This window comes from Mastomys coucha, unplaced genomic scaffold (genome assembly GCF_008632895.1).
Source record: "Mastomys coucha isolate ucsf_1 unplaced genomic scaffold, UCSF_Mcou_1 pScaffold12, whole genome shotgun sequence".
NCBI lineage: Eukaryota > Metazoa > Chordata > Mammalia > Rodentia > Muridae > Mastomys > Mastomys coucha.
In genome coordinates, this window is record NW_022196894.1 from 27,179,974 (window position 1) to 27,204,922 (window position 24,949).

Below are 24,949 nucleotides of genomic sequence, written 5' to 3' on the forward strand. Positions count from 1 at the left end.
AGGGGTCTCCGCATCCCATCTTTCCCATCTCCTGTGGGTCCTCTCCTCTGAAGGCAGACCAGGCTCTCCTGGAAACTCTCTTTTCATCATGTTTGTACTCCAACACCCTTCCTCGGGTTACCCCACACAGATCGGTATCATGGGATCAGGCTACCATCACCCTGCTAGCTCTGCTTGGGCTTTTGGCCTACAGCATCCCACCCACAACCTTGCTTGTTGGAAGCATGTTTGGTTCTTAAATGCTGATAACTTACTAACATGGATACTTTCTTGGATCTTTGAGAGCCCAAGGTAATCAGAGACTCATTAGCATTATTATGTAACTCTTGGTAGTCAGCACTTCTGAGTCTAGCTAGTTAAGCTTATGAAACTGTGTTTCATTTCAAGGTGTGCTTAAATTTATGTTTTCTGACGTGAAAGAAAACAAACACTGAGTAGGAAGAAGGATTTCAAGGTTGAAAACAGTTTTTAAGTAGCTCTGTAGTCGGTCACAAAAATATCCAGAAGAGCCAGGCAGGGTTTCCCTGGTGTTGTGCCTGGGCTCCCAACCCTGCTCTCCTATCCCTGCTCTCCCTTCTCTGTCTGCGCTGCCCATCCTCGCTTTCTCTTTCGGGTTGTCAGAGCTCCCATTGCTTTCTCTTGGCATTCTTGCTTTATTCTTTCTTCCTTTCTTTTTTTAATGTATATATCTCATTTTACTAATTTCCACTTCTGTCATATTTGGCTGTTTCCTACCTCTTTGGAAGGATAGTCAAGTTTATGCTGCTGCAGGAGCTCTGTATGCAAGCCTGGTTCACTATGCATCTGTTACATCTTACATAGGGAATCCTCAAAGCCACGAAGCTTCTCTCCTGGTAAGATGCCTGTTGTGGTGATTCATAGGAAGGCCATTCAATAATAAGCATTTGGAAGTTCCTGACTTATAATTCCATGCATAGTGTGTATAATTTCTGTGTCCCTTGGGATGTAGCTATCAGACTAAGTTAATTCAATGAATTTTACCAGCTTCTGTATTTTTTTAAAGATTTATTTATTATTATATGTAAGTACACTGTAACTGTCTTCAGACACACCAGAAGAGGACGTTAGATCTCATTATGGATGGTTGTGAGCCACCATGTGGTTGCTGGGATTTGACCTTCGGAAGAGCAGTCAGTGCTCTTAACTGCTGAGCCATCTCTCTAGCCCCCCGCTTCTATATTTTTAAGTGACAGAAAAATGATGTGCTTTTCGTGTCTTATAATAGAGCCTGCACACTCTCATTACTCTCCAGCTGTAATTTGATTATTTAAAGAAAGTATATTACCAACTCAGATATGTGATCTGCCAAGCCAAGTTCTGGAGATTTTCCTAAGTAAGCAGTCATAAGACCCCCTTGAAGTGATTTGTAACTTTTGTGCAAATAGAGTTATGGTGTTAATGTTCCAAATAATGTCCTTAAAAGCAGGGGTTCACCCATGACTCAGCCTCATCAGTCACACTAACGTAGATGAGCCATGACTGCCAGTGGTTTAAAGTCCTGAACGCCCCTTTCCGTACTGCTTCTCTTAGGTCTAAGGATTGGGAATATAGTCAGGGATGCTTCCAGTCAGACTACTCTCTAGGTTTATTAGTCACGGCTGTATTGTAGGGAACAAGGTATCTAGTATTTCAGATGCATTTGGAACATAGTATAGGGATTTATACTGTGCTGTAGAGAGATTTAAGTATAAGTTCAGAATTGTGAATAATGGTGTCATGTAGAGTTTACTAAAATGTTGGTAACATGCATGTTTTGCCAGTCATAAATTTACCTGGTTTTCAATCATTCATCACTTTGAATATTTACCAACTGATTGTTCATTAAAGTGCAGTTATAAGTAGTGTGTCATCTCTACCAAAGTAAAGCAACAAGATACAGTTAGGAAGACCAAAGAAATGGGAATAAAGCCCACATCTGTGTCAGGAGGCTTGTTGACAGAAGTCAGGACTCTTGGACACACAGTGGTGTTCATAGCTGGAGTGTGGGAAGGACAGGATAAGCCTGGAACTCTTTAGAGTAAGAAATAACGATGTGTTTGATGTGTGACGTGTCCTTATCACACAACACAGGGACTGTTTGATATTGCAACTGGACAGACCTCAGGTAGTTGAGACAGTGACATATTGTAACTTATTGAATGAAACACAAATCCAAGAATTAGGAATTATATGGGGGAAGGATGAAATTAGTGGTAAAGGATAGAATGTTTATCTTACCACTCAAAATATTCTCAACAGAAAGACTTATTATTAAGATTGTTTTAAAAGAAAATATGTGTTAATTTTAAAAGGTATCTATATCGTGGAAAATCTGAACAGTCAATGCCTGATTCATAAGGTCAAATCAAAGTCCCATGCCACCTGTGGAATGCCGTTTTTACTAAAGATACAGGACTTTAGATATGGCAGTACATCAGAAAATCCTAAGTAAATAGTGTCTACAGAATAGCTAGCTGAGGGCAACGGACACATCAATGCAAGACTGAAACAGTAGTCCAGATTGAGAGCAGCTAGTCAGAAATGCAGTCTGTATCCCTTGGAAGTGCTGTATCTGTGTTAGTTTCACAGATGTGATAGGTAAGTTGTAATTTATTTAAGGAAGTAGAGTTGCTTCTAGCTGTATACATCAACATTTAGATGTGATGAAGCCTAATCACAGTAAATTATTCTAGAGAGATGATGTTTCTGTAGTGTTGTTACAGCTTTTCTGTAGCCCTGTGGATTAGCTTGTTTTATGATGAAACAGGAAAAGAAAAAAGCTTTATATTTCTAGCTAACACAAGATCAGTGTCATGTGAAAACACAGAAAATGGGACTCTCAGACATACTCTGTGAAGATGTCCAAAGACAGAGTACCCCTTGGGACACTTGAGTGAGATACACTGTTCATCTTTCTGCCTCAGTTCTAGTCACAGTTTCTCCCCACAGTGTATAAACAGTCCATGTGACCTTTATGACCATCTCTTCTGTAGTGAGAGCAAGCTCCACAGACTCTAGTGTCTACATGGAGAACCAACTTTGAAGATAACTATTTGGATTGCATGTGATTTTTTTTTTTAAGATTTATGTATTTCATGTGTCTGTGTTCTGTCTGCATGTACACATACATGCCAGAAGAGGGCATTGGATCCCACTACAGATAGTTATGAGCCACTATGTGGTTGCTGGGATTTGAATTCAGGACCTCTGGAAGAACAACCAGTGCTCTTAACCACTGAGCCAACTCTCCAGCCCCTACCTATGAAATTTTTAATAGTGTACCTATCTATCAAAATAAAGTTCTATTAACATTACTTTCTTCCAGGTGGCAAAAGTTGTCATTTTTATAATGTGTGATTTTATTATTGTAACCATATTAAAAAGAGTGTTAACATTCTGAAATCTGTTCTGTTTTCCCCACCTTGGAAATTTAATCCCTGCACACTAGTAACACTGGGTAAGTTTCCCCAGTACCTGGTGAGATGCTTTTACTTAACTCGTGTCCACTGAGACCCAAGTTATACTGTGTTGTTGTTTTGGAACAACCCTGGCTATCCTGTAATTCAGAGATCCACCTACCTCTGCCTTCAGAGTGCTGAGATTAAAGGTGTGTGCCACCACCCCCTGGCTTCAAGTTATACTTTTTATTTCTTGTGTATGCCCACTCATTGATAGCCAGGAATTAAAGGGAGGGTTGCAATCATTTATTTAAACAGCTTGTTCTGAGAAAGGATTCTTTTCCTGCTTATATTACAAGTTTCTACCTCTGAGTAAGTCATGAAGTTGTTTATGTGTGTGAGCTGATATTTGTGCACTTGTCTAGAGCCTGGAGACTGCTTTCTATAAGTTCTCACTGGGGTCTCTACCACAGCCCTGTAGAGTAACAGGAGTTATTTTTCTCATAATAAAAAATGGAGACTTAGAAACACATAATATCTGATGATTTTTTTTTAATTTACTAGAGGACAAAACTCGTGGCTTTGGAGAGTATGGTTGCATTCAGTTACCCTTTGTATTGGAATGTGTACTTAGTGGTATGTCAGAGAGACAGTCCCCTGGCATCAGCAGTGATTTTCTTATCCTTGGTCCTTCCTGCCACGGAAGGAGCTTTGGACCTGAGACTTTCAGTCTGTGAACATCTGAAGAATACCGTATGCATGCTGAAGTCATGCATATGAAGTCAGTAGATGAACTGAAGGAAGCCTGTCTTTATTTGACCTGTAAACTTTCTCCAGCCTGCCAGGTCCCACTATAATCAGAGGTGCCCAGAACCTGGATATATCCCCCTTGCTGGTCTCAAACTCTCTGTGTGTCTAAGACCTTGAACTTCATGCTCAACTTGCTCCCACCTACTAAGTGCTCAGTGCAAGGATTCCAGGCCCAATCCACCAGGGCTTTGCCTATGCACAGCAAACTCTCCCTACTGAACCACAGCCCCGGGCCCCAAACTAAAGAGCTCTTCAGTGTGTTATGTTCATACCTGAGTCCTAAGGTCCAGATATGAGATACACCAACCCTTTCCATTTTAACTTGCTGTTATTCTAACTTTCGGTTTTGTTGAGCAAGATTAAGAGTGTTGAAATGTTCTCTACCAGTTTCTGTACATTTCTTCATATTTACCAATATGAACATAAAATAAAAATATATGAATAATAAAAACAGTAATAAACTCTGCTGTTCATTGTGCAGACTTATTGTAATAGTATAGTTGACTAGCATTCATGTTAAAAGCAGTGAAATCAAAGTGGCTGTTAATTTAGAATTTTGCAATATCCCCTTTCCCCACCCCCAGTTAATCTGCTCTGCTGACTGCCTCTACCCTACACGAGGTGGCAACAGCTGGCCTTTTTACCAGAGCTCAGAAGGATTAAAGAGCAGGAGAGCAGCAGCGTGCGAGGCCTCTTGCCTCTGTTGACTGTTCTTTATTGTTTGATGCCTGAGCATCTCCCAGACAGCAAGCAATTGTTACTGGAAACTTAGAGTTTGTTTCTCTTGAGCGCATACAATGCTGTTCAGGCTCCTCTTTGTGTTTCTTCACGTTCCCAGCCTCCTCTTATCCACCATCCTGTGCTTTCTCTTGATAATTAGAAAGGAGCAAAGATACAACCTTTGTATCTTTGGCTGTGTGACACTCACTTGTGACGATAAAACTTGGCTATAGAGACTACAGATATGAAGGCTTTTTTTCTCTGAATTACCTAATGTTCAGCAACAGAAGGCATGCTCACTATGAGAACTCTGCTCACCATGGTTAATATTATTTAATGACAGAAAACAGATGCATTTGTTCATTTTAAAATTGCAATGACATAAGGGAAGCAACAGATGAGTATTTCATTTGCAAGGCCGCAATTAGGAACATAGCAAAGCCTCCTAAGTCTACAAAGATGCTTTCAGTGACACAAACACCATCCTTACTTATGGGATAGTTGTAAGAGTTCCTTCATGCCATTTTAAGTCTGAATTTAAAAGCAAGTGAGGCATAGCTAGCAGAAATATAGTTAACTGGAGTGTTTTTGTTCTGTGTTCAGAGAGGGAGAATGTTATGTGAATCTGAGATTTAATATCTGTTGATTACTTTGTATTTCTCCTCTTCTCTGGCACTTGCTACTGTCACAGATGAGGTCAGTGGACCTGGTTGATGCAGGACTAAAACCACCCCACAACGCTTATTTATTCTCAATGTGGAACCTAAATTGCATGAAAGTTCCCTGTGATTCTTGCCGCTCACCATCTCCCCACCCCCAAGCATACCCTGCAGCATTCTTCTATTCACAGCAAGGCAGTTTTCTCTTCATTAATTGGAACAGAATTGCCAAATAACTATTTCTGAAAGTAGTATGTGATCGTCACAAATTTGTTAAGTCCTTTGAATTCCAAATGTGGTAGCAAGTCAGTTTTATTTCTGTAGATTTAACAAAAGCAATCAGTTTTAAGAAAATTTAAAAAAAAGGGTGGCATTGAGTTTTAGTCCCTAGGTCCAGAGTAGGGAAAGAAAAGAGGGAACTGGAGAGATGGTCTTTATTGCTCTTGCAAACAACTGCCTGGAACTCGAGCTCCAGGAGACCCACACTCCCTTCTGGCCTCTGGGCACCAGACATACAAGTGGTGCACACATAGACATTCAGGCACTTACATACGCATAAATAGAAAAGAAAAAAAGGAAGGAAGGAGGGAAGGAAGAAAGAGAGAGGGGGGGAAAGAAGGTAGGTGCAGAGTAGTAGGGCAGAAGGTGTGAGAGTCAAGACTGTGATTGCCTGGGCTCACTTCTCTCTCAGTCCTCTTGCTGTTTCTTTGGCTCCAATACTGTTTCACCTTCCCTGGCTTCTGGCACAAAAGGCTGTGCCCCTCCTTTTCTTATATTTCCCTCCTACCTGCTTACTTGCCTTCCCTCAGTGACTAAAAGCATACTTAGCCACTGCCATGGTTGTGTAATTGAGCAGAAAGAGTGCTGCCTTCCCACTGCATAACTGTAAATCAGCCAAGAAAATCATTCAGAGAAAATACAGTCATGTCTATGATGATTGACCCACCCTAGCAAGAGGATTTGGTTCACTTATGAACTTATTATACTTTTTGTTATATGTCACACACATGGTCAGTGAATGCTCAATCACTATTTTAATACTGACTTTCATTAGCCCTTCTCTGAACTTCAAAGGGAGAGACTAGAGGTCCTGGCGACCTTTCCTCGGTCTCACCAGAAGCTCTTGTTCTGTCCCTTGTGAGCAGCTCACACTTGTGTATTCACTCTGGTACCAGCCACTCCCTTACTGACTTCTTGTGGTCTGGCTTTTACAGTATGCAAACCACTGATTTATGGGCCCCCAGTGATTCCCTAATTGCTAGTCCATCCAATTCACCACAGGAAAGAAAAAAAAAAAAACTCTAATAATTTCCAGCATTAAGAATTAAGTTTATCGGAACACATTTTCTTTGGCATTCAAATGTTGTGAAATGGTTATTTCTAGATATATATGTTTGTAAAAAGGAAAGATTGGTACTTTTTACTACAGAATAAACATTTCTGTTTTATGTTAGTAGTAACTCTTTAATACATCTTTTCTGGATAAAAATTATTTTGTAAGTTCTGCCATTTTGAAGGTAAGAATTCTTTTTACCTTGAGTATGCATACATGAGGTGGGCTCTGCTCTGTGTTATAGACAGAAAAGAACAAAGCTGACACACACACACAAAAGTAATCCTTAAGAGAGAAGCCTCTGTGTGAGAGTTATTTATTTACGCACAGAGTGTCTGTGACAAGCCAGGCCTCCATAGTGTGCTCTCCTGCTTGCTATTCATGAGGAGATGCAGGTGCAAACTGAGCCAGCAGAGCTGCATGGAGCAAGTCTACTTCTTCAACTCATAGTCGAGAATAGATTGGTGTAAGGTTAAAGAGATAGTTACATTATATTATATAAGCTACTATAGTCAACACTTCATTAGCAAGACCTTTAAATACAGTTTTAGATGATTAAACATTTATAAATGGTAATTTGTAAGTTATTCTTATAAATGAGATTATGATTATAAATGAGAATAAAAGCAATGTTATTGTCAATAATCCATGAATTGGATTTGTAGTGGGGATTTTTGATTGTTTTATTTTGAGGCAAGGTCTTACTGTGTAGCTTGGACTGGCTTGAAAATCACTGTTTAGAGCAGGCTGGTCTTAAAAGTCGAAAAAATCTGCCTGCTTCTGTCTTCCAACCCCGAGATATAGGATTAAAGGTGTATGTAAACCCAGCCAATGTACTTTATCACCTTAAAGCAGTGCTTCTCACCCACCCTAATGCTGTGACCCTTTAATATAGTTCTTCATGTTGCAGTAACCCCCAATCAAATTTTGTTGCTACTTCATAACTGTAATTTTGCCACTGTTGTGAATCATAATGTAAAGATTTTTGAGATAGAAGTTTGGCAAAGGGGTTGCAACCCACAGGTTGAAAACTACTGCAGTGAAATAAGTTCTGTTTATGTGTTAGTATGGTAGCCAGGCTTCATATTTAACACTAGAATTTTTTTTCTCTTCTAATAATGCTTATCATTTCCTTGGTGAGCATTATTAGAATGAAATAATAAAGTTAAAGCTTTTCAAAATTTTCTTTAAAGATTATTTTACTTTATTATGTACAAGTGTTCTGCCAGTGTGTATGTAAGTGTCTCATGTATGTATGCATGTCTCATGCCTGAGGAGACCAAAGAGGCCCCTGGATCTCTGCACCTGGTGTTATAGACCACTGTCAACTGTCATGAGGCTGCTAGGAACTGAACCCAGTCCCTCTGGAAGGGCAGCCTGTGCTTGTAATCTCATAGCCACCTCTTCTTCAGCCCTACTTTTTTCAAATTTTATGTTTCTGTATATTCTCTCCAATTCTAAGATGATAAAAATAGAACCTAGTAGTGGGAATGCAAATCTAATCATAATATGTAATCTGCTGGCTTATGAAAGTATATAAAAAATAAAATCAGCAAGGTAAACATTTTGTGAAAGGGAGAACTTCATGGGTTATAGACCCACTATTGACACCCTACACCATGTATGTGGGAAATACACTTCTTTTTTTCTTTTGGTTTTTTGAGACAGGATCTCACTCTATAGCTTTGGCTGGCCTAGAACTGGCTGTGAAGACCAGGCTAGCCTCCAGTTCATAGAGATTCACCTGCCTCTGCCCCCAAGTGCTGAGATTAAAGGCATGGACTACCATGCCCACTGTGAAGCACATTTCTTAGGGCTACATGGAGACATGGGTTAAAACCAAAGGAATTTTGGTATTTTACTATTACGTGTTTCTAAACTTTCCCTCCCAATAAGTACAGTACAAAATTCCCTTAAAATTTTCATCATTTAAGTCAGCCATCAGTGGTGCACGCACGCCTTTGATCCCAGCACTTAGAAGGCAGAGACAGAAAGATCTCTGAATTCAAGGCCAGCCTGGTCTACACAGAGAAACCTTGTCTCGAAAGAAAAAAAAAATTCATCACCTTAATTATTCTCTTCATAAGAATAATAAAATCTGTATGTGATTACTCAATTTTAAAAGTAAATTGATGTTTTTCCAAATAGCATGTTCATGTAGCAGCACTAGGAGACATTGCATAGGCCTCCGTAATGGCTCACCGTAGGGTCAGCCTCTGCTAGTGGAAGTCGGCATGTTCTCATTTACTGTTACCGTTGTGCGCAGTCGTGTGGGAGCAAACGTCAAGTATTGCGCGAGCTAGGGAGGTCTCAAGCTTTGCACTTTCACTTGAGGGAGGTTTTTTTCCTTCCTTTGTTACCATCCATGTATAAAATAGTCCATCTTATTTATTCCTTACACATCTCTCTGCTGTCTTCTAGCTTTTGTACTTTAAATTGTACAAAGAGGCTGCTATTTTTTTATTTCACTTAAGTAAGTAAAGTGAATTCTTATCCCCTTTCTGACACAGGAATTAAAATTGCTTTGCTTTGTTTTTATTCTTTTATCTCCTCCTTTTTTGCACAACTTCTTACTCTGAGCTGTGTACACAGCTCTATCTTTAAACAGATTCTAGCAGGTATACTACTAGGAATTAGGTTTTCTGTTTTTTAAGTCTTTTATTATTGTGGGGAGTGGGGTAGTAAGTTTTAAAAACTGTCCCAACCAGAGGTTATTACGATTCCCCTTGTAGCTCAATAGGCTATTGAATGCGTCCAGGGCAGTGTCTTGAGAGCTCTGCGCGATCTTCTACCCACACTTTGAGTTCACTGTCAGTGCACTTCTATCCAGCTTCTCATCTAGCAGGGTGGGCTGCAGTCCACTTCCTTTTCTTTGTACAGACTTGGTTTTATACTCATTGAGAGAGCAAGCGACATTAATAAAACTGAATCTTCTGGAGAAGCTACTTTATAGAGTCTGTGTGACCCAAAGGCCATGTGGTAGCATACTGTGTAGTAAGTCACTCTCTTGAGGGTCGAGCCACCTGTGAGGAGCTGGCCTTCCTGTGTGTGCCTGTGCCTTCGTCATGTCTTCCTTGTCCAAAGATGCCCAAACTGTTTTCCCTTAAATGTAGTGGATGGGTCCTTCCATGTAGTTCTAGCCACTGTGTATTCGTGCAGCCCTGCTTCTCAGAATCCACTTGTTTCTTCTAAATATTTTATTCTCATCGCTACTGAAAATTTTCCCATGGACTACTAAAAATGAAGAGAGAATAATTATATAGGAATAGAATATATTCTGTTCAGGAATCGAGGATGGATATTTCCATGTAACTGCACCATTCATTAGTTTGGATTCTGTGTCCTGCTTGAAACACATCTGTCCCTCAGGTTTGTGTAGTTGACAGAAGTCTCTTAGAGCTGCATGTGGCCTGAGAGGAGGCATTCCCCATTGTTTATATTTAGAAATTGATGTGGCCTGAGGTTAATCAGTTAGCCAGGTACACAAATGTTTATAGCAAAGTGGAGCTAGCTCTGTCAGCACCGGTGCTTTTAGAATTGCTTGAGGGTTCTGGTCACCTGGGTCTTTGGTTTGTTTGTTAGTGACCATAGACACAACTCTTGTAATTTGGCTTCTTTTTGGTTTTTCGAGACAGGGTTTCTCTGTATAGCCCTGGATGTCCTGGAACTTACTCTGTAGACCCGGCTGGCCTTGAACTCAGAAATCCACCTGCCTCTGCCTCCCAATTGCTGGGATTAAAGGTGTGTGCCACCACTGCCCGGCTGTAATTTGGCTTCTTATTTTGTATTGTTAACAAGTGTTTCAGAGCTTGTTTTCTTAGTGAAACCAAGTTTTAAGAATCTAGAGTTTATATGCACATATGTCCCCTTCGTATATACATACACACACACACACACCTGTTATTTTTTTAATAAGTCATTTCTTGAAAAAAGAATCTAGAATTTGGAGCCAGAGAGATAGCTTAGTGGTTAAAAGCCTGTACTTCTCTTAGGTGGGATCTGTGTTTGATTCCAGCACCCATGTCAGGCAGCTGAGAAAAAAAAAAGTGTAATTAAAATTTCACGGATGATTTCTAATTTAAATAATATGTAGCGTCAATTCTGTACTTACTATATTTTGGCACCCCCTGCTCTTACTGCACAAGTGCAGTTTGGCACTTCTAATCCAAAAGGCTGTAACATCTGAAACTTGAGTACTCACATGATAGATACTTTCTGACTCTCAAATTTTCAGATTCTTGGTGTTCAACTAGAAAAGCAGAAATGTATAATATTTCTGGTCCCAAACATTTCTGACTGGAAAGAGACAACTTATATTAGTAACCAGACCTCCTTGTGTGTGGTGTGCTTCCAGCGGGATGGGCAGTAGTTTGCCTAATAGAACATCTGTTTAAGAGCTATGACTTGTATTTCATTTTTTATTTCATCTCAACTGGAGCTTGACTAAAGCTTTCAATTCATAAATCGGAATTATATTCTCTGAGCTTATATTTTTTCTTCTTTTAAAATTACATTAATGAGCTGTTTGAACCTCTTTCCTGTGATTCATTTATCTGCTATACATCCTTTTTAAAGCTTCAGCACTGAAGGTCTTTTGACAAACCAATATTTATAACAGTTTGACGGCCGGATGAGGAGCAGCGTTTGTCTTTGTAACAGCTTGAAGAAAGGCCCTCTCCAGGCCCCAGTCATGCAGTTACAACCTTGGCCTCCTTTCTTGTGCTGGGAACATGCGTCCTGCAGCCCCTCCCATGTGTTTCCTTGTTCCATTGACCATCCATTCACTTCCCATCTGTTTTGCAGCCTTAAAGGAACAGAAGGGGCCTCTTCTTATAAACCTGTCTTTGCAAGTGATAAATGATGCCCTATCTCTTTAAGGGCTGCCTGGGTGGTTTTTCTTTTCTTACAATGTTTCAGCTTTCCTCCTAGCAAATTCAGAGTAAAGTATACTTTTAAAAATAGGAGAAATATGGAAAAGACAAAAAACTATAAAGTTTTAAAGCCATAATTTGATGGAACAGAATAATTTACTGACTTTTTCCATCTTCTCAAGTAATTGCCTATGTTACTATATCTTTGAAATGTGATATTTAGATTTTCTACACTAACCATACACTAACAAATGAAATTTTCCTTTTGACAAAGTATATTTTAGCTATCAGAGGAGAAAGAAAACAATATATCACTCACTAATAATTAGAATACCAAATAACTTTACATTTTTATTATCATAATGTGAGTTGATATAATTTGAAATATTTTGTGTGCTGAACACAAAATAAAATGCCTCACAGTATACAGCTGTAACCTCATGATAGATTCTGTGGTCTTTACTAGAAAAAGATGGTCATGAATGCCATAAGAGCTTTCCTTTTTTTGTTTTTGGTTGCTGTTATACCTGGTCCTGAAAGTATATGCTATAATACTTCTAATGTTGGCTTTTCTAAGAATTGAGCATAGCATAGCAAGGCATAGTATGGCATAACTGTAATCTCACTATTCAAAAGGCTGAGACAGGAGGATTGCCATGAGTTCAAGTTCAAAACCCACCTGTAGGGCTGGAGAAATGTCTCAGCGGTTAAGAGCACTGACTACTCTTCCGAAGGTCCTGAGTTCAGATCCCAGCAACCACATGGTGGCTCACAACCACCTGTAATGGGATCTGTCACCCTCTTCTGGTGTGGCGTGTCTGAAGACAGCTACCGTGTACTTACATATAATAATAAATAAATCCTTAAGAAAAAAAAACAGCTGAGCTACATAATGAGTTCTAAGCCAACCTGGGATATAGCAAAGCCCTTTCTTAAAAAAAAAGTAAAATTAAATAAATAAATAAAACTCTTTTTAATAAAGGAAAGAAAGAAAATAATTCTATATAAATAATATTTTTCCTTCCATAAGAAAAAAATTCCCCAGAGGTTAAATGTGCAAATACTGTCATTTCCACAATTAGCCTATAGAATGATTTTAAATTATGATTTTAAAAGAGTCATCAATATAAAAAGACCACATTTAGAATATTCTGTTAGACTGCAAGTCTAGCTGTGTGTGAATGTCTTCCACAAAACTTATGTGAGGCCGATAACACTGCAAGTCCGTGCTCCAGAAAGCTCTGTATGCTCTCCTAGACAAAGTGATGGTGCCCCCTGGAAAGTAAAGCTGGATAACTGGTTCTTGTGGTCACCAGACCACCACACAACAGTTTACCTTAGGAGTAGGATAAAACCACCTGGTACACACACCTCATAGAAATGTCTGATCGGTCCTTTCAAAGTGGACACAGAGTTAAACAACATTATAAGTCAGATGGTCACACCTGAGTTTCTGGGGCTGGGTGGTGGCCGTCATCATCCTCTTCCTCCTCTTCCTCTTCCTCCTCTCTTCTTCCTCTTCCTCCTCCTTTTTCTTGTGACTATTGTTGTCATTGTCATTGTTGTTACAAGTCTCATGTAGCCCAGGTTAACCTTGAACTTGCTATAAGCTCAAGCACAAAAGTGGCTTGCTCTTCTGATCCTCCAATCTCACCTCCTGTAGACTATATAAACTACATAGACACACTGGCCTCTAACAACAGAGATCTACCTGCTTCTGCCTCCTGAATGCTGGAACTAAAGGTGTGCACCACGACAATTGGCTCCAAATCCAGCTTTCTTAAACCTTAAACCCATAGGTTTATGTAGTGTTGGGAACTGGTCTCAGGGCTGCATGCAAGTTGGGCAGCTCTCTAGCAGCTGAGCTATGTTCCCAGCCCCAGGTCCTCAGCTGACTGTTCTCAGTGTGGACCAGAAATAGAAGAATTCCTAGGAGAGGCAGCCGCCGCGATGTTGATGCCTAAGAAGAATCGGATCGCCATCTACGAGCTCCTCTTTAAGGAGGGCGTGATGGTCGCCAAAAAGGACGTCAACATGCCCAAACACCCGGAGCTGGCGGACAAGAACATGCCCAACCTTCACGTCATGAAGGCCATGCAGTCTCTCAAGTCTCGGGGCTACGTGAAGGAGCAGTTTGCTTGGAGACATTTCTACTGGTTCCTCACGAACGAGGGCATCCAATATCTCCGAGATTGCCTGCACCTACCCCCGGAGATCGAGCCCGCCACCCTGCGCCGCAGCTGTCCCGAGACTGGCAGGCCACGGCCAAAAGGTCCAGAGGGTGAACGGCCTGCAAGATTCACAAGAGGGGAGGCCGACAGAGACACAGAAGGAGCGCTGTGCCACCTGGAGCTGACAAGAAAGCCGAGGCTGGGGCTGGTTCAGCAACTGAATTCCAGTTTAGAGGCGGCTTCGGTCGTGGGCGTGGTCAGCCACCCCAGTGATTTTGGAGACTGTGTTGTATTGAATAAACTTTAAAGAAAAAAAAAAAGAATTCCTAAGAGAAATCACCGTATTGTCCAAATACATACATGATTATTTAATTTGGCTTGTCTCAAGAGAAGATGTATCTAGGGAAGTAGCTGAGTTTTCCATCCCAATACTACTGCTTTCACTGAGCAGCTCAGCCTTTCTGTGAGTATGAGAGAACCAAAAGTTCGAGGTTTTATACTTACACTCGCCAGCACCTTGAGTAATGGTGCTGTTCATTGTTAAGACAGACAGACAGTAATCATCACTAGGTAGCTGAGCTGAGATCGCCATTGTTGTCTACCAGGGAAGATTGAGTCTAATAAGGATACAGACCTAAATAGAAGGCTGCTGTGTTCATGCCAACTTCAAAATACTCAGAAATTATAGGTATAGGTTCTGTTGTGTTTACCAAAGGAGCCAGATAGGACTGTCTTCCTTGCCTTAAAATGACTTTTAAAAAGTTTAAGAAAGCTGGATTTAGAGTCAAGCATGGTGGTACATACCTTTAATTCCAGCTTTCAGGAGGCAGGAACAGGAAGATCTGTGATCAGAGGCCAGCCGTATCTACATAGCAAGGTCCAGAACAAACAGGTTAGAGAGACCTTTTCTGAGGGAGAAAAGAAAAGAATGTTGAATTTACCCGTGAGTCACTATCGAGCTACTTGTGTATGCAAATTGAGTTGCTCTGTTCCTTTCAACCATTCTTCAGGAAGCTTTGAGGATATAAAATATCGCATTTTTAAAAGTATTTGCAAATGTTTGAATTAAGTTTTACTTGAAGCAGAATAGTGAATAAATAATCGGGACTATAGTTTTGACCATTTGGGTTCTGGTTTCCTTGTTTCTCCATATCCTAGATTTCTCTAGATGCTGAGTTTCTAAAGGGCACTTATATAGTACAGTTGTGCAGTAAATTGCAAATGTTTTCAATAGCAGTGTGTGCATTCCGTAAGAAAGCCTTCATAAATTCCCAGCTTTCCGTGAACAGCCCCTTTCCTGAAGAACTTCACCCATGAGGTGTCCTAAAGGTGGCATGGTGTGCTGGTGCAACGGTGGCTGAGATCTCTGGGTGTGTGCTTTTCTTCCAGTGCATTTTCTTAGCTCTTCAGCAAGTTTCTTCATGCTTTCTTTTAAAACATCAAAGGTTGTCTAAGGTTTATTTCAGCATATGTGGCAGTGCTTTGTGTGTGGCTCTTTGATCGTGCTCTGAACTGATATTAACCACTAAGGTGACCCCTCTCCCAGGTCAGGCCTTTTGTCAGTCAGTGTAGTCAAGACCTAATTACAGATTAGTCTGAACTTGGGACTTGAAGTATCCAAGGACTCAAAACCCACTGAGGAGCAGTGCTGTTTCATGCGAAGATAAAGAGACCTGAAATGTGTCATCTGGAGGGAAGGAAAAAGAAGGTCTGTCCATCCGTCATTCACTGAGGCTGGCAGTTTATGAGTTGGGGGATTATAGGAATATTCATGATCCAATCAAGATACACAATGAATTGATGTTTGAGATAGCTCATCTTTTAAGTAAACATTTTGTAAATGGAAATTAGACTCCTTATTCACTACATTCAGAACTGTGTAACAGAATAGTTTAAGCCCTTCCTAAGTTGGTTTATCAAAAAGGCCACAGATTTTGTAAGAATTCACTAGTTGTCATTATTTAATCCAGATAGTTAAGAGAAATGCTAGTTTGCTTTACAACTAGGCTTGCTGATTTGTACTCCCTATGCTTTTTACCAGAATATATCCTGTTTCACATAAAAGGTGGCTTTTCAGTAGACTTGCTCTTTTCATTTGGCATGTGGCAGCAGATTTCATATGTGTTTCTAAATCAGAGGAAGGTGAGCAGGGCTCGTCCTTAGCACTGATGTCTATAGGATTGAAGGTCAAGTTTGAAATCACTTCAAAGAAGTAGACATTCCTCAATCTGAACTGAGACTAAGGAAGGAATAATGCCTTTTTTTTTTCTGTTCTGTCTAACAGGCCTGGTTGTCATAGAACTTGATTTGTAGACCAGGCTAACTCAAACTCACAAAGATCTGCCTGCCTCTGACTCCCCAGTGCTGGTATTAAAGGTACGTACCAGCACTGGATCCCCAGTGCTGGTATTAAAGGTATGGTTAAATGCTTCTTAACGGTAGAATCTCTTGGGGCTGGAGAAAAAAGGCTCAGCAGTTAAGAGCAAAGAAGCCACAGAGCGGCTCACAACTGCACTTAGCTGCACAGAACCACACAACACATATACGCACAGTTAAGATGAATCTTGTTTAAAAGGGGGAAGGGGTAGAATTTCTTCCATGTCCCATAAGATTCCACTTAGTTCATTGTACAGGTGAGAAAGACAAATGGATTTCTTTAGGTTGAAAATGGCAATGTTGAGGATTGCTTTTCCATGTAACAGCCCATTCTCCCGTCACTTCACACTAGTCCCTATCACTGCTAGGAACTTATGCCCTTTGTGGCAAAGCAGTACCATGTCCTGATATTACAATGGTAAACATTTTTCATAAAATCATAACTTTTTAAGGGAAACCTAGAATTTTCTGTGTCTTTGTGTTAAATAATCATTTAATGTTCATTTAGGGAAAAAATATTGCTTACCTCTTAATTTTATAAAAATTGGACTTTCCTTTAGAACGTGCAGAATTAGATACCTGCTCCAGGGGGGGGTTGGTATCTTTTCCTCTGACCTGTCTCTGTGAGTGACACTACTGTGCCATATGCCTGCAGACGGTCTGCCCCTCTGAGGCCATTACTGATAGGGCAAAAGTGGGCAAATTGACCCTGTGGCTGCCCAGTTGCAATCAGATCATATGTGAAATAAAACTAGATTTTCTTTCTGCATATGATATGACATTCCCAAATAGACTACACCAGGGAGTGGTTAGATGTTGCTGAGGCTGGAAACATCTTTGTGGGATTTCTCTCCTGTGTGCTATTCAAGTTAGGTGGGAGTTTTGTTGAGGTTTTTATTGTTTGTTTAAGTTTATATGAAGACCATGATCATCTCCAGAATTGCTATAAGGTAATTTAAAAAGCTCTTTTCTTTTACCCTTTTAAAGAATGGTATAGCTAAGGAAGTACATGTATATGAAACTCTGAAAAAATACTTTTTAGAAAAAAAAATCATCTGTTTTTAAGCCATTGAATGGATTTGTTTTAAAACCAAGACTGGCTTCATTTGGGAAAGCCAAAAAATATTTGTTGGTTTGACTGCGAATTAAGAAATGGAAGCTAGGCTGGGTGGTGATTGTGCATGCCTGTAATTGCAGCACTCAGGCAGAAGCAGGAAAATCTCTGTGAGTTCAAGGCCATCCTGGTCTACAGAGCAAGTTCTAGGACAACCAGGCTATACACAGAGAGGCTTTGTCTCAAAAAAAAAAAAAAAAAAAAAAGAGGAAGAAGAGAAGGAGTAAAGAAAACAAAAGGAAAACAGAAATGGAAGCTAGCCCACCAGAAAAAATGTACATTATGTAGATTGAAGCCTAAGGGCCTGCGAGATGGCTCAGTGGGTATTATAGTTTGCTTCTGTGTTGTAGTGCTAAAACACTGAGTGAAAAAAACTTCAAGAGGAAGAGTTCACTTTGCTTACACTTTCAGGTCACAGTCATCACTGAGACTCAAGGCAGGAGCTTGAAGTAGAAACCATAGGAATTGAATGGAGTGTTGCTCACTGGCTTGCTGTCTCACTGGCTCTTGCTCAGCTTCCTTGCCTTATATAGCCAAGACCTACGTACCTGCCAAGGATGGTGCCACCCACAGTAGGCTGGACCCTCCCACGTCAGTCATCAATCAAGAAATCTCCCACAAGCCTGTCTGACCAAGGCAGTTCTTCAGTTGAAGTTGCCTCTTCCTTAGTGGCCCTAGGTTGTATCAAGTTGACAGCCAGGATTAACCATCACAAGTCTGTCCTTGTCAGCTTGATACCCAGGCACCCTTTATAGGGTAGTGCTGCCTGATGTTCCTGCATAACCTCACCTATTACTTTGTATTTTAAAGCATCATTTTCCAGACTCAGGTTGGTTAAATATTCTCCTGGCTTTGATCTTTCTCGGTTGTCATTGAGACAGAAGGGTCTGGCATTGCAGCCTCATAGTCACCTCATAGTCAGCGTCCCAAGGTCTGGTTTACAGACATGAGCCACCATTTCCAGTCACTCTTTTAATTCCTAAAAATAGCCTTAGCATTTCTTTGGTAGAGCTTCAAGGAATCACGAATACACCTATGTGTCGGTATCCACAGCTGTATTTAATAATTTCCCAAAGGGGTCTGTCAAGTGTTTCTCCCCTCCCCTTCCAACGAGTGGCTGCTTGCTGCTCTTCTGATCTACCTGGACATGGACCACGAGAGGTTTGGGAAAAGTGAGCTCCTCCCTTTTCTGCAGCAGTTAAAGTTTCATAGACGATTTAATAATAAGGAATTGTCTCTAATAATTTCTGATGCCTTTGGAAAGTAAATGTGTTTATATTTATCTCTTTTTATCTCCATAGAGAAAGTTAGAGAAATTCAAGAAAAACTTGATGCTTTCATTGAAGCTCTTCACCAGGAGAAGTAGATTGTGTCAAGTGAGTAATTCTGAGACTGGGCACACTCCATCAAAGCATGTTTCTGAAATCTTTCCTAATAGTTTATGGGTCTATGACTGCGTCGAGTTTACTTCTCTGCTGTGTGACCCTTGTGACTCTCCACACCCGCCTCCTGAGTGTTAGGCCACACGTTAAACTCTTTGATTGCCTTCTGGCTAAACTAAAATCACCCTCTAGAGCTCATGTCAGACAGAACCAGGGTTAGTAAAGATATTTTATAGTGATGATTTTCTATCATGCAGACTTGTTTTCTGCATTGAGAAGTGGATCTGGGCTTGTCTTTATCTTAACCTCATGCTCGCAATAGGTAATTGTATGTTAAATATTCAACTTACAAAGCTTCTTTATTTGGCTTGACTAATAATTAACAGTAATTGTTCTTAATCTACTTCTTTTGTTTACAAAATTTAGATAGGCCTTTTTTCTATTTATAGTCATTTAAATACCATTAGAATTTGTTATCCTTAATATAGCTAATTTTTAATTATCACTAAGGGATTTCTATCACTCTGTCACTGGATTTTATTAAGTTGAGATAAGAATTCTGTTTAAGCTATTATCACTTACTTAAATCTTATATCACTGAAGAACTTTGGTGAGTGACCAGTTCCCTGCCTCATGTCCAGTTCCTCCCAGGATAGAAAGCCTTTAGAACCAGGAGCATTGGCTTCTCCACCACAAGGGAATTGTGCTTGGAGAATTAGCTGACCAGGGAGGTACACTTGGATTACAGAGTATTCAAAACAGTCTACCAGCAATGAGTAGGGGAGAAGGGAGTTAGGAAGCCTTAGAGGAGATGCTAAGGAGCTCACTAAACTACTGGCAGTGCTTGGCATGCAAGCAGGAGCATGTGAGTTCAGTCCCCAGTGCTCACACAAAAGGCCTGGCTTGTGATCCCAGTGCTGGAGTGGTGGAGGCAGAATCCCTAGGCTCTGGTCTAGTCTAAGGTACTCTTGGGGAGCACCCAGATCTCATGGCATTTTGTTTACAGAAATGACATTAAATGAAGAAATCTGTGAAACCCTGTTAAAAGTAAAAGCTATAGGCTAGAGGGATAGCTCAGTGGTTAGGACTGCATGTGGCTCTTGTAGAGGACATATCAGGCAGCATACTCCTTCCTGTAACTCCAGCTCCAAGAGCTACAACAGCCTCTTCTTCTGCAGGCACTGCACTCATATGCACATACATAATTTTTAAAAATAAGTCAGAGAGAGAGTTACAAATATATTTAAGCTAAATGATGGCGTCTAAAGCCAGCTGCTTTCTTACATAATAGTTTGAAGTCTCTAATGTAACCTAGTCAGTGTAGTGTCTAGAGTTGTTTCCCTGCCTGAACATATCTTTGTTTGATTGTTTGTTTGTTCTTCTTCCAAAGGCAATCCTAGGGTATAGGCTGTGGTGATATTTGTATGTAGAAAAGCCCTCAGCAAAGGAAGCCATACTAATTTTCCTAATCTACTTGTCTGAAGTCCCTAAGGCCATTCTCTCCCCCTTTGCTCACTCCTATGCCTCTATAGACTTTCACAGCTTATCTAAATTGGACAGATGGTCTATTTCCTACCTCAAATATCCAGTAGTGGAGTGAATCTGGAGAGGGCAGTCTTGCTTTAGTTATACCATTTTGTTAAAGTTACCCAGTATATGAAAGAATAGCTCTCCCTTTGTAATTTCAGCACTTGTAGAGTGCCTCCCACTAGCAGTATGACTTTTCTATGCAATTGTTCTAATGCTTTAAGAAAGAAGTCTAGGGCTGGAGAGATGGCTCAGAGATTAAGAGCACTGACTGCTCTTCCAAAGGTCCTGAGTTCAATTCCCAGCAACCACACGGTGGCTCACAACCATTTGTAACGGGATCTGATGCCTTCTCTGGTGTGTCCAAAGACAGCTACAGTGTAAAATCTTTAAAAAAAAAAAAAAAAAAATATGGGGCTAGAGAGATGGCTCATCGGTTAAGAGCTCTTCTAGAGGTCCTGAGTTCAATTCCCAGCAACCACATGGTGGCTCACAACCATCTATAATGGGATCTGCTGTGTCTGAAGACAGCTACAGTGCACTGTAAAATAAATAAATAAATAAATAAATAAATAAATAAATCTTTAAAAAAAGAAAAAGTGAAAAAGAAAAAAAGAAGTCTAGAATGTGTGTGTGGTGGTACACTCCAGAGCAGAGACAGGCACTTCTCTGTGAGTTCTAGGACAGCCAAGGATACATAGAGAAACTCTATCTCAAAGGGGAAAAAAAGGAGAAAAAAAAAAAGAAATGGATTCTGGGACTGGCAAGATGGCTCTGCAGGTAAAGGAGCTTCTACCAAACCTGACAGCCTGAGTTCAACCCCAAGACCCACAAAATGGAAGCAAGGACTGACTCCTGCTAACTGTCCTCTGGCCTTCACACTCTCACTGTGGCACAGGTGTACACACATACACACACAGAAATGATAGGAAAAAATTGGGGAAAAAAAAGAAATTTCAGTATATGTTTATTTACATATATTTGGTAAAATTGTGCTACTATTTTATAACTGATGTAGGTAACTTTAATAAACCTAGCAGATTGAACAGTTAAGCTTTAATTTTACAATTATGCTGTGATAAAGTTGCTTAAGTCTGTCCATTTGTCTTGCCAGATCTAAAATTATCACGTGCGTTTGTTCCTACAGGATCCTGCTCCTCTGTAATCAATCACCTCTGCATTCATTTGAAGAATGAAAACTGCAGTCTTTTGTCCTGCCTCCTTTTCTCCTGTTCTACCCTTTTCAGTGCAAAATAAAGTCACAGGGTAAAAGTAATGTACGTGTGTTACAGGCACCTAACCTGCAGCTGCCTTTTGAGCAGAAGAACACTAGAAATGGCATCCACAGTCCGTGTGCTTGTGCTGACAGCAAACATTGGGAAAACATAATTGGTGTGGCCATAAGGCTTAGTCCTCAAAGATAAGGAAGTTGCTCTCTTGAGTCTTACTTGTGGTGGCACTGATGTGATTCATTATGGGTGTTATCAGACATACAGTGGTAGCTGCTTTGGAATTAAACTTACGGTAATTTTTTTAAAGGCATCAATTGTATATGACCAGACGACAGTTACTGCTAAGCCGTCATGTCTACAGTGTTCTGTATCCAGGAACACTTTGATTGTACTAATTCAGTTTATGTTCCATGTGAAAGAAAGCTGGTTTATAAGATAATGCTTCAGCTGGGTTAATTTGTGTTGGACAGTTCAGTGTATATTCGGTGAAAGAAACATCCACCCTCTATTGCCAGCTTAGAAACTCGCCTTAGAAGCCAACCAAAGCAGCATACAGTCCATTGCTGCTTTTGCGTTCTGTATCTGTTTGCAATTCATTCATTTTGAATATTGTGTGCTCTTGGTCAGGCTTTCTGGAACAGTAGGTCTCTCCTGTTGACACAGCCATTGAATTATGCCCAAACTAGAAAAGACTAAAGATCACTAGTTAACAAATTTTATTTAGAGTGCTATCAGATATCTGAACTAGTCATCAGAGAAAGGCTACACAATAACCCTCAAACACTATTTTAAATAAAAATTATTCTAACAAGGGAAAAATGTTGACCTATCCACTCTTAAACCTGAAAATTCTGTTTAATTCACTGCAGTTATAGTAATAACCTTCATAATATTTTCATGTGCTTTACATAAAATTATATTGGTTTAAAAAACCTTAAAGCAAACAAATTCTCCATATTTACTTTAAATGTCTTTTCCATCTGCTGCCTTTTTTATTAAGGCTTTATTGTTATGGTAAAAATGCCCAGGGTTGCTCTTCTTATTTACAGTTAATTTTTTAACCAGTTTACTTGGAATTGTTTTTGTTTATGAGTCCCTCAAATCTGACAGTATGGAAGGGACAGTGTTTCAGAAACCATGAATTCAATAAGTACTCTCTTAAATTAATAAGAAACTTAGGTACAATTCTCAGAGCTACGAACGCGTCCATCATTCCCTAGGATACGTACTCAAGTCGTAGCTGTGGGGCATTGGTGAACAGCTCTGGAGAGCCCTGCGCTGATTCACACAACCATTAGGACAGGCTTGCCCTAAGCCAGTGCTTCTCAATCTGTGGGCCAAGAGCACTTTGCAGGTTGCATATCAGATATTTACATTATGATTCATAACAGGAGCAGATATGAAGTAGCAACAAAATAATGTCATGGATGGGGGTCCCAGCATTGGGAAGATTGAGAACTACTGTCCTAAGCCCTGCTAGCCTGACTGGGATGGGGTATTGAGGCCAGCAGGAGAAATCTGCAGCTCTCTCCCAAGCAGAAGTCTTATGTTGGGCTCATATCTCTTTATACTTTTTTTTAAAGTGGAAGAGAACTTTTATTTCTTTGAGGGGATCAAAATTTGTAACTTCAACTTAAAGTACATTACCAGAAACCCCTGTCATTCTTTACCCCAGTGGGTTATTTGTAACCTGGTTTCATGCTAACTGTGCCCCACCCCCAACCCCTGAAAGCTAGATGCTTATGAAATGCAGAAACTATGGGAAGAATAAGTTGAGTCCCAGGAGTAGACCCTGTGTATCATGATGTAGTTAAGGTGCTCAATATATACAAGCTAAACTCTGACTGGGCAAGAAACCATTTGCAAAGAATGGAGTGGATGAAAAAAAAATTTTTTTTGAGACAAAATTTTATTTAGAGAACTAAGGGATTTTAACCAGATCATAAGCATAATGACTTTGTCAGAATGTGAGTTATAAACCCCAAGTCTGTGTGCAGCATGAACCACAGGAAGTAAGCTTGCTGCTTCAGCCACACTTAGTTACAGGTGCGGCAATCTGGGCCTTTCTCTTAGTCTCTCCTCCTCGTCGGCCCCGTTTTCCAGACGGTAGTCAGTGGATTCCCACAGATTATTCAGTGACCAAGTGGAAAGGGACGGTGTGGAAGCCAGTGAGACTTCTTAACTGTACAAGTGTTAATTGTCACATGTGAAGCAGGACAATCACAAGTTAAAGTAAAGGCCAAGCTACACAGGGACACCCTGTCTCAAAAACAAAAATAATAAAATTAAAGAGTGTAGGCTCAGAAGGCAAATTTCTTATCTAGTTAATTTTGTATTTATTTATTTCAGATGTATTTATCTGATAAAAGAAACATTTTTTTTCTTTCCAATAAATGAGATCACAGTACTGGGTGTGTCTCCATCCTCTAAACTGGTGTATGGTTGATTATCTTACACTGTAGCAATAGAAGTGTGCTTGAAAATATGCTTACCTTCCAAACGATCATGGCTATTTGATATCTAAATATTTAAAACTTAACTGTGTCTTCACTGTGCACTGTGAATGGACTTTGTATTATTTTTAAACCTTACACTCGATGTAAATGTTACTACAACTTATATTTGCCTGTGCTTGATCTAAGGTCATTTGTGTAGATGGGTAATTAAAGGATAATGAAGTGATATTATAACTCTATTATTGGAGAGTATCTTTTACATTTTATTTGCTTTAATGAGGGAGAAAGAAGCCTTTGTACCTAAGGTCATGACAAGATTTGGCTAAATCCATGATCTAGAAGCTTTCAAAGTAGCTTCTCTCAGGTTTGGATTTCACAGTTGTTATCCATGTTCAGCTGATGCTTTTTTTCCTGTGTTGGTATTTCCCAAAACACGTTGGTATTTTCTTCAGTAAAATATAAAAAGAGGACAGTTTTCTAGCTACACTGTGCTACTCTGGCCATTGTTTCTGCTCATGATGCCGAGGTGTTCGAGGTGTTCGGTCCCACACAACACCTGCTAAGAGATGTTAACTAGGGGCCGGCCGGGTGGGGACTGTAAAGACCACCTTTGTTCATCCTGATTAAAAGCTTCCATTCCCACTTTGCTTCTAAGTGAAGCTTCTAAAGTAACTTGCTGGTGGTTAGCTGTGCAGAGTACAGTGTGTTGAGTGCTCCTGCAGCCTTCACTTGCTTGGCTGAAGTCAGCATTGGGAGAAGATTCAGAACCCTGACGTGTGGGAAGTCCTCGGAGTAGCTGCAAAAAGATAAACTTCTGGTCAGTGAGTGTAAGACCCTTTATTTCAGCTCAAGCTTTCGTCCTGTGATTCAAGTTCCAATCTTTGTCCAAGATGAGAGGTT

The 24,949-nt window shown here is 40.1% G+C and overlaps 1 protein-coding gene and 1 pseudogene across 4 annotated transcripts in view; both read left to right on the forward strand.

Annotated features, from left to right (window-relative positions):
- The window catches only part of Opa1 (OPA1 mitochondrial dynamin like GTPase), an 80,084-nt gene extending 55,796 nt beyond the window's left edge, over positions 1 to 24,288 (forward strand). For all 4 annotated transcript variants that reach the window (XM_031363572.1, XM_031363575.1, XM_031363574.1 and 1 more), the window contains 2 exons: positions 18,754 to 18,828; positions 21,509 to 24,288. In XM_031363572.1, coding sequence (XP_031219432.1) covers positions 18,754 to 18,818 — 65 coding nt within the window. In that variant the 3' untranslated portion in view covers positions 18,819 to 18,828; positions 21,509 to 24,288. The remainder of the gene's footprint in view (positions 1 to 18,753; positions 18,829 to 21,508) is intronic.
- Positions 12,627 to 14,285, forward strand: LOC116085779 (annotated as a pseudogene).
- Positions 24,289 to 24,949: the final 661 nt, after the last annotated feature.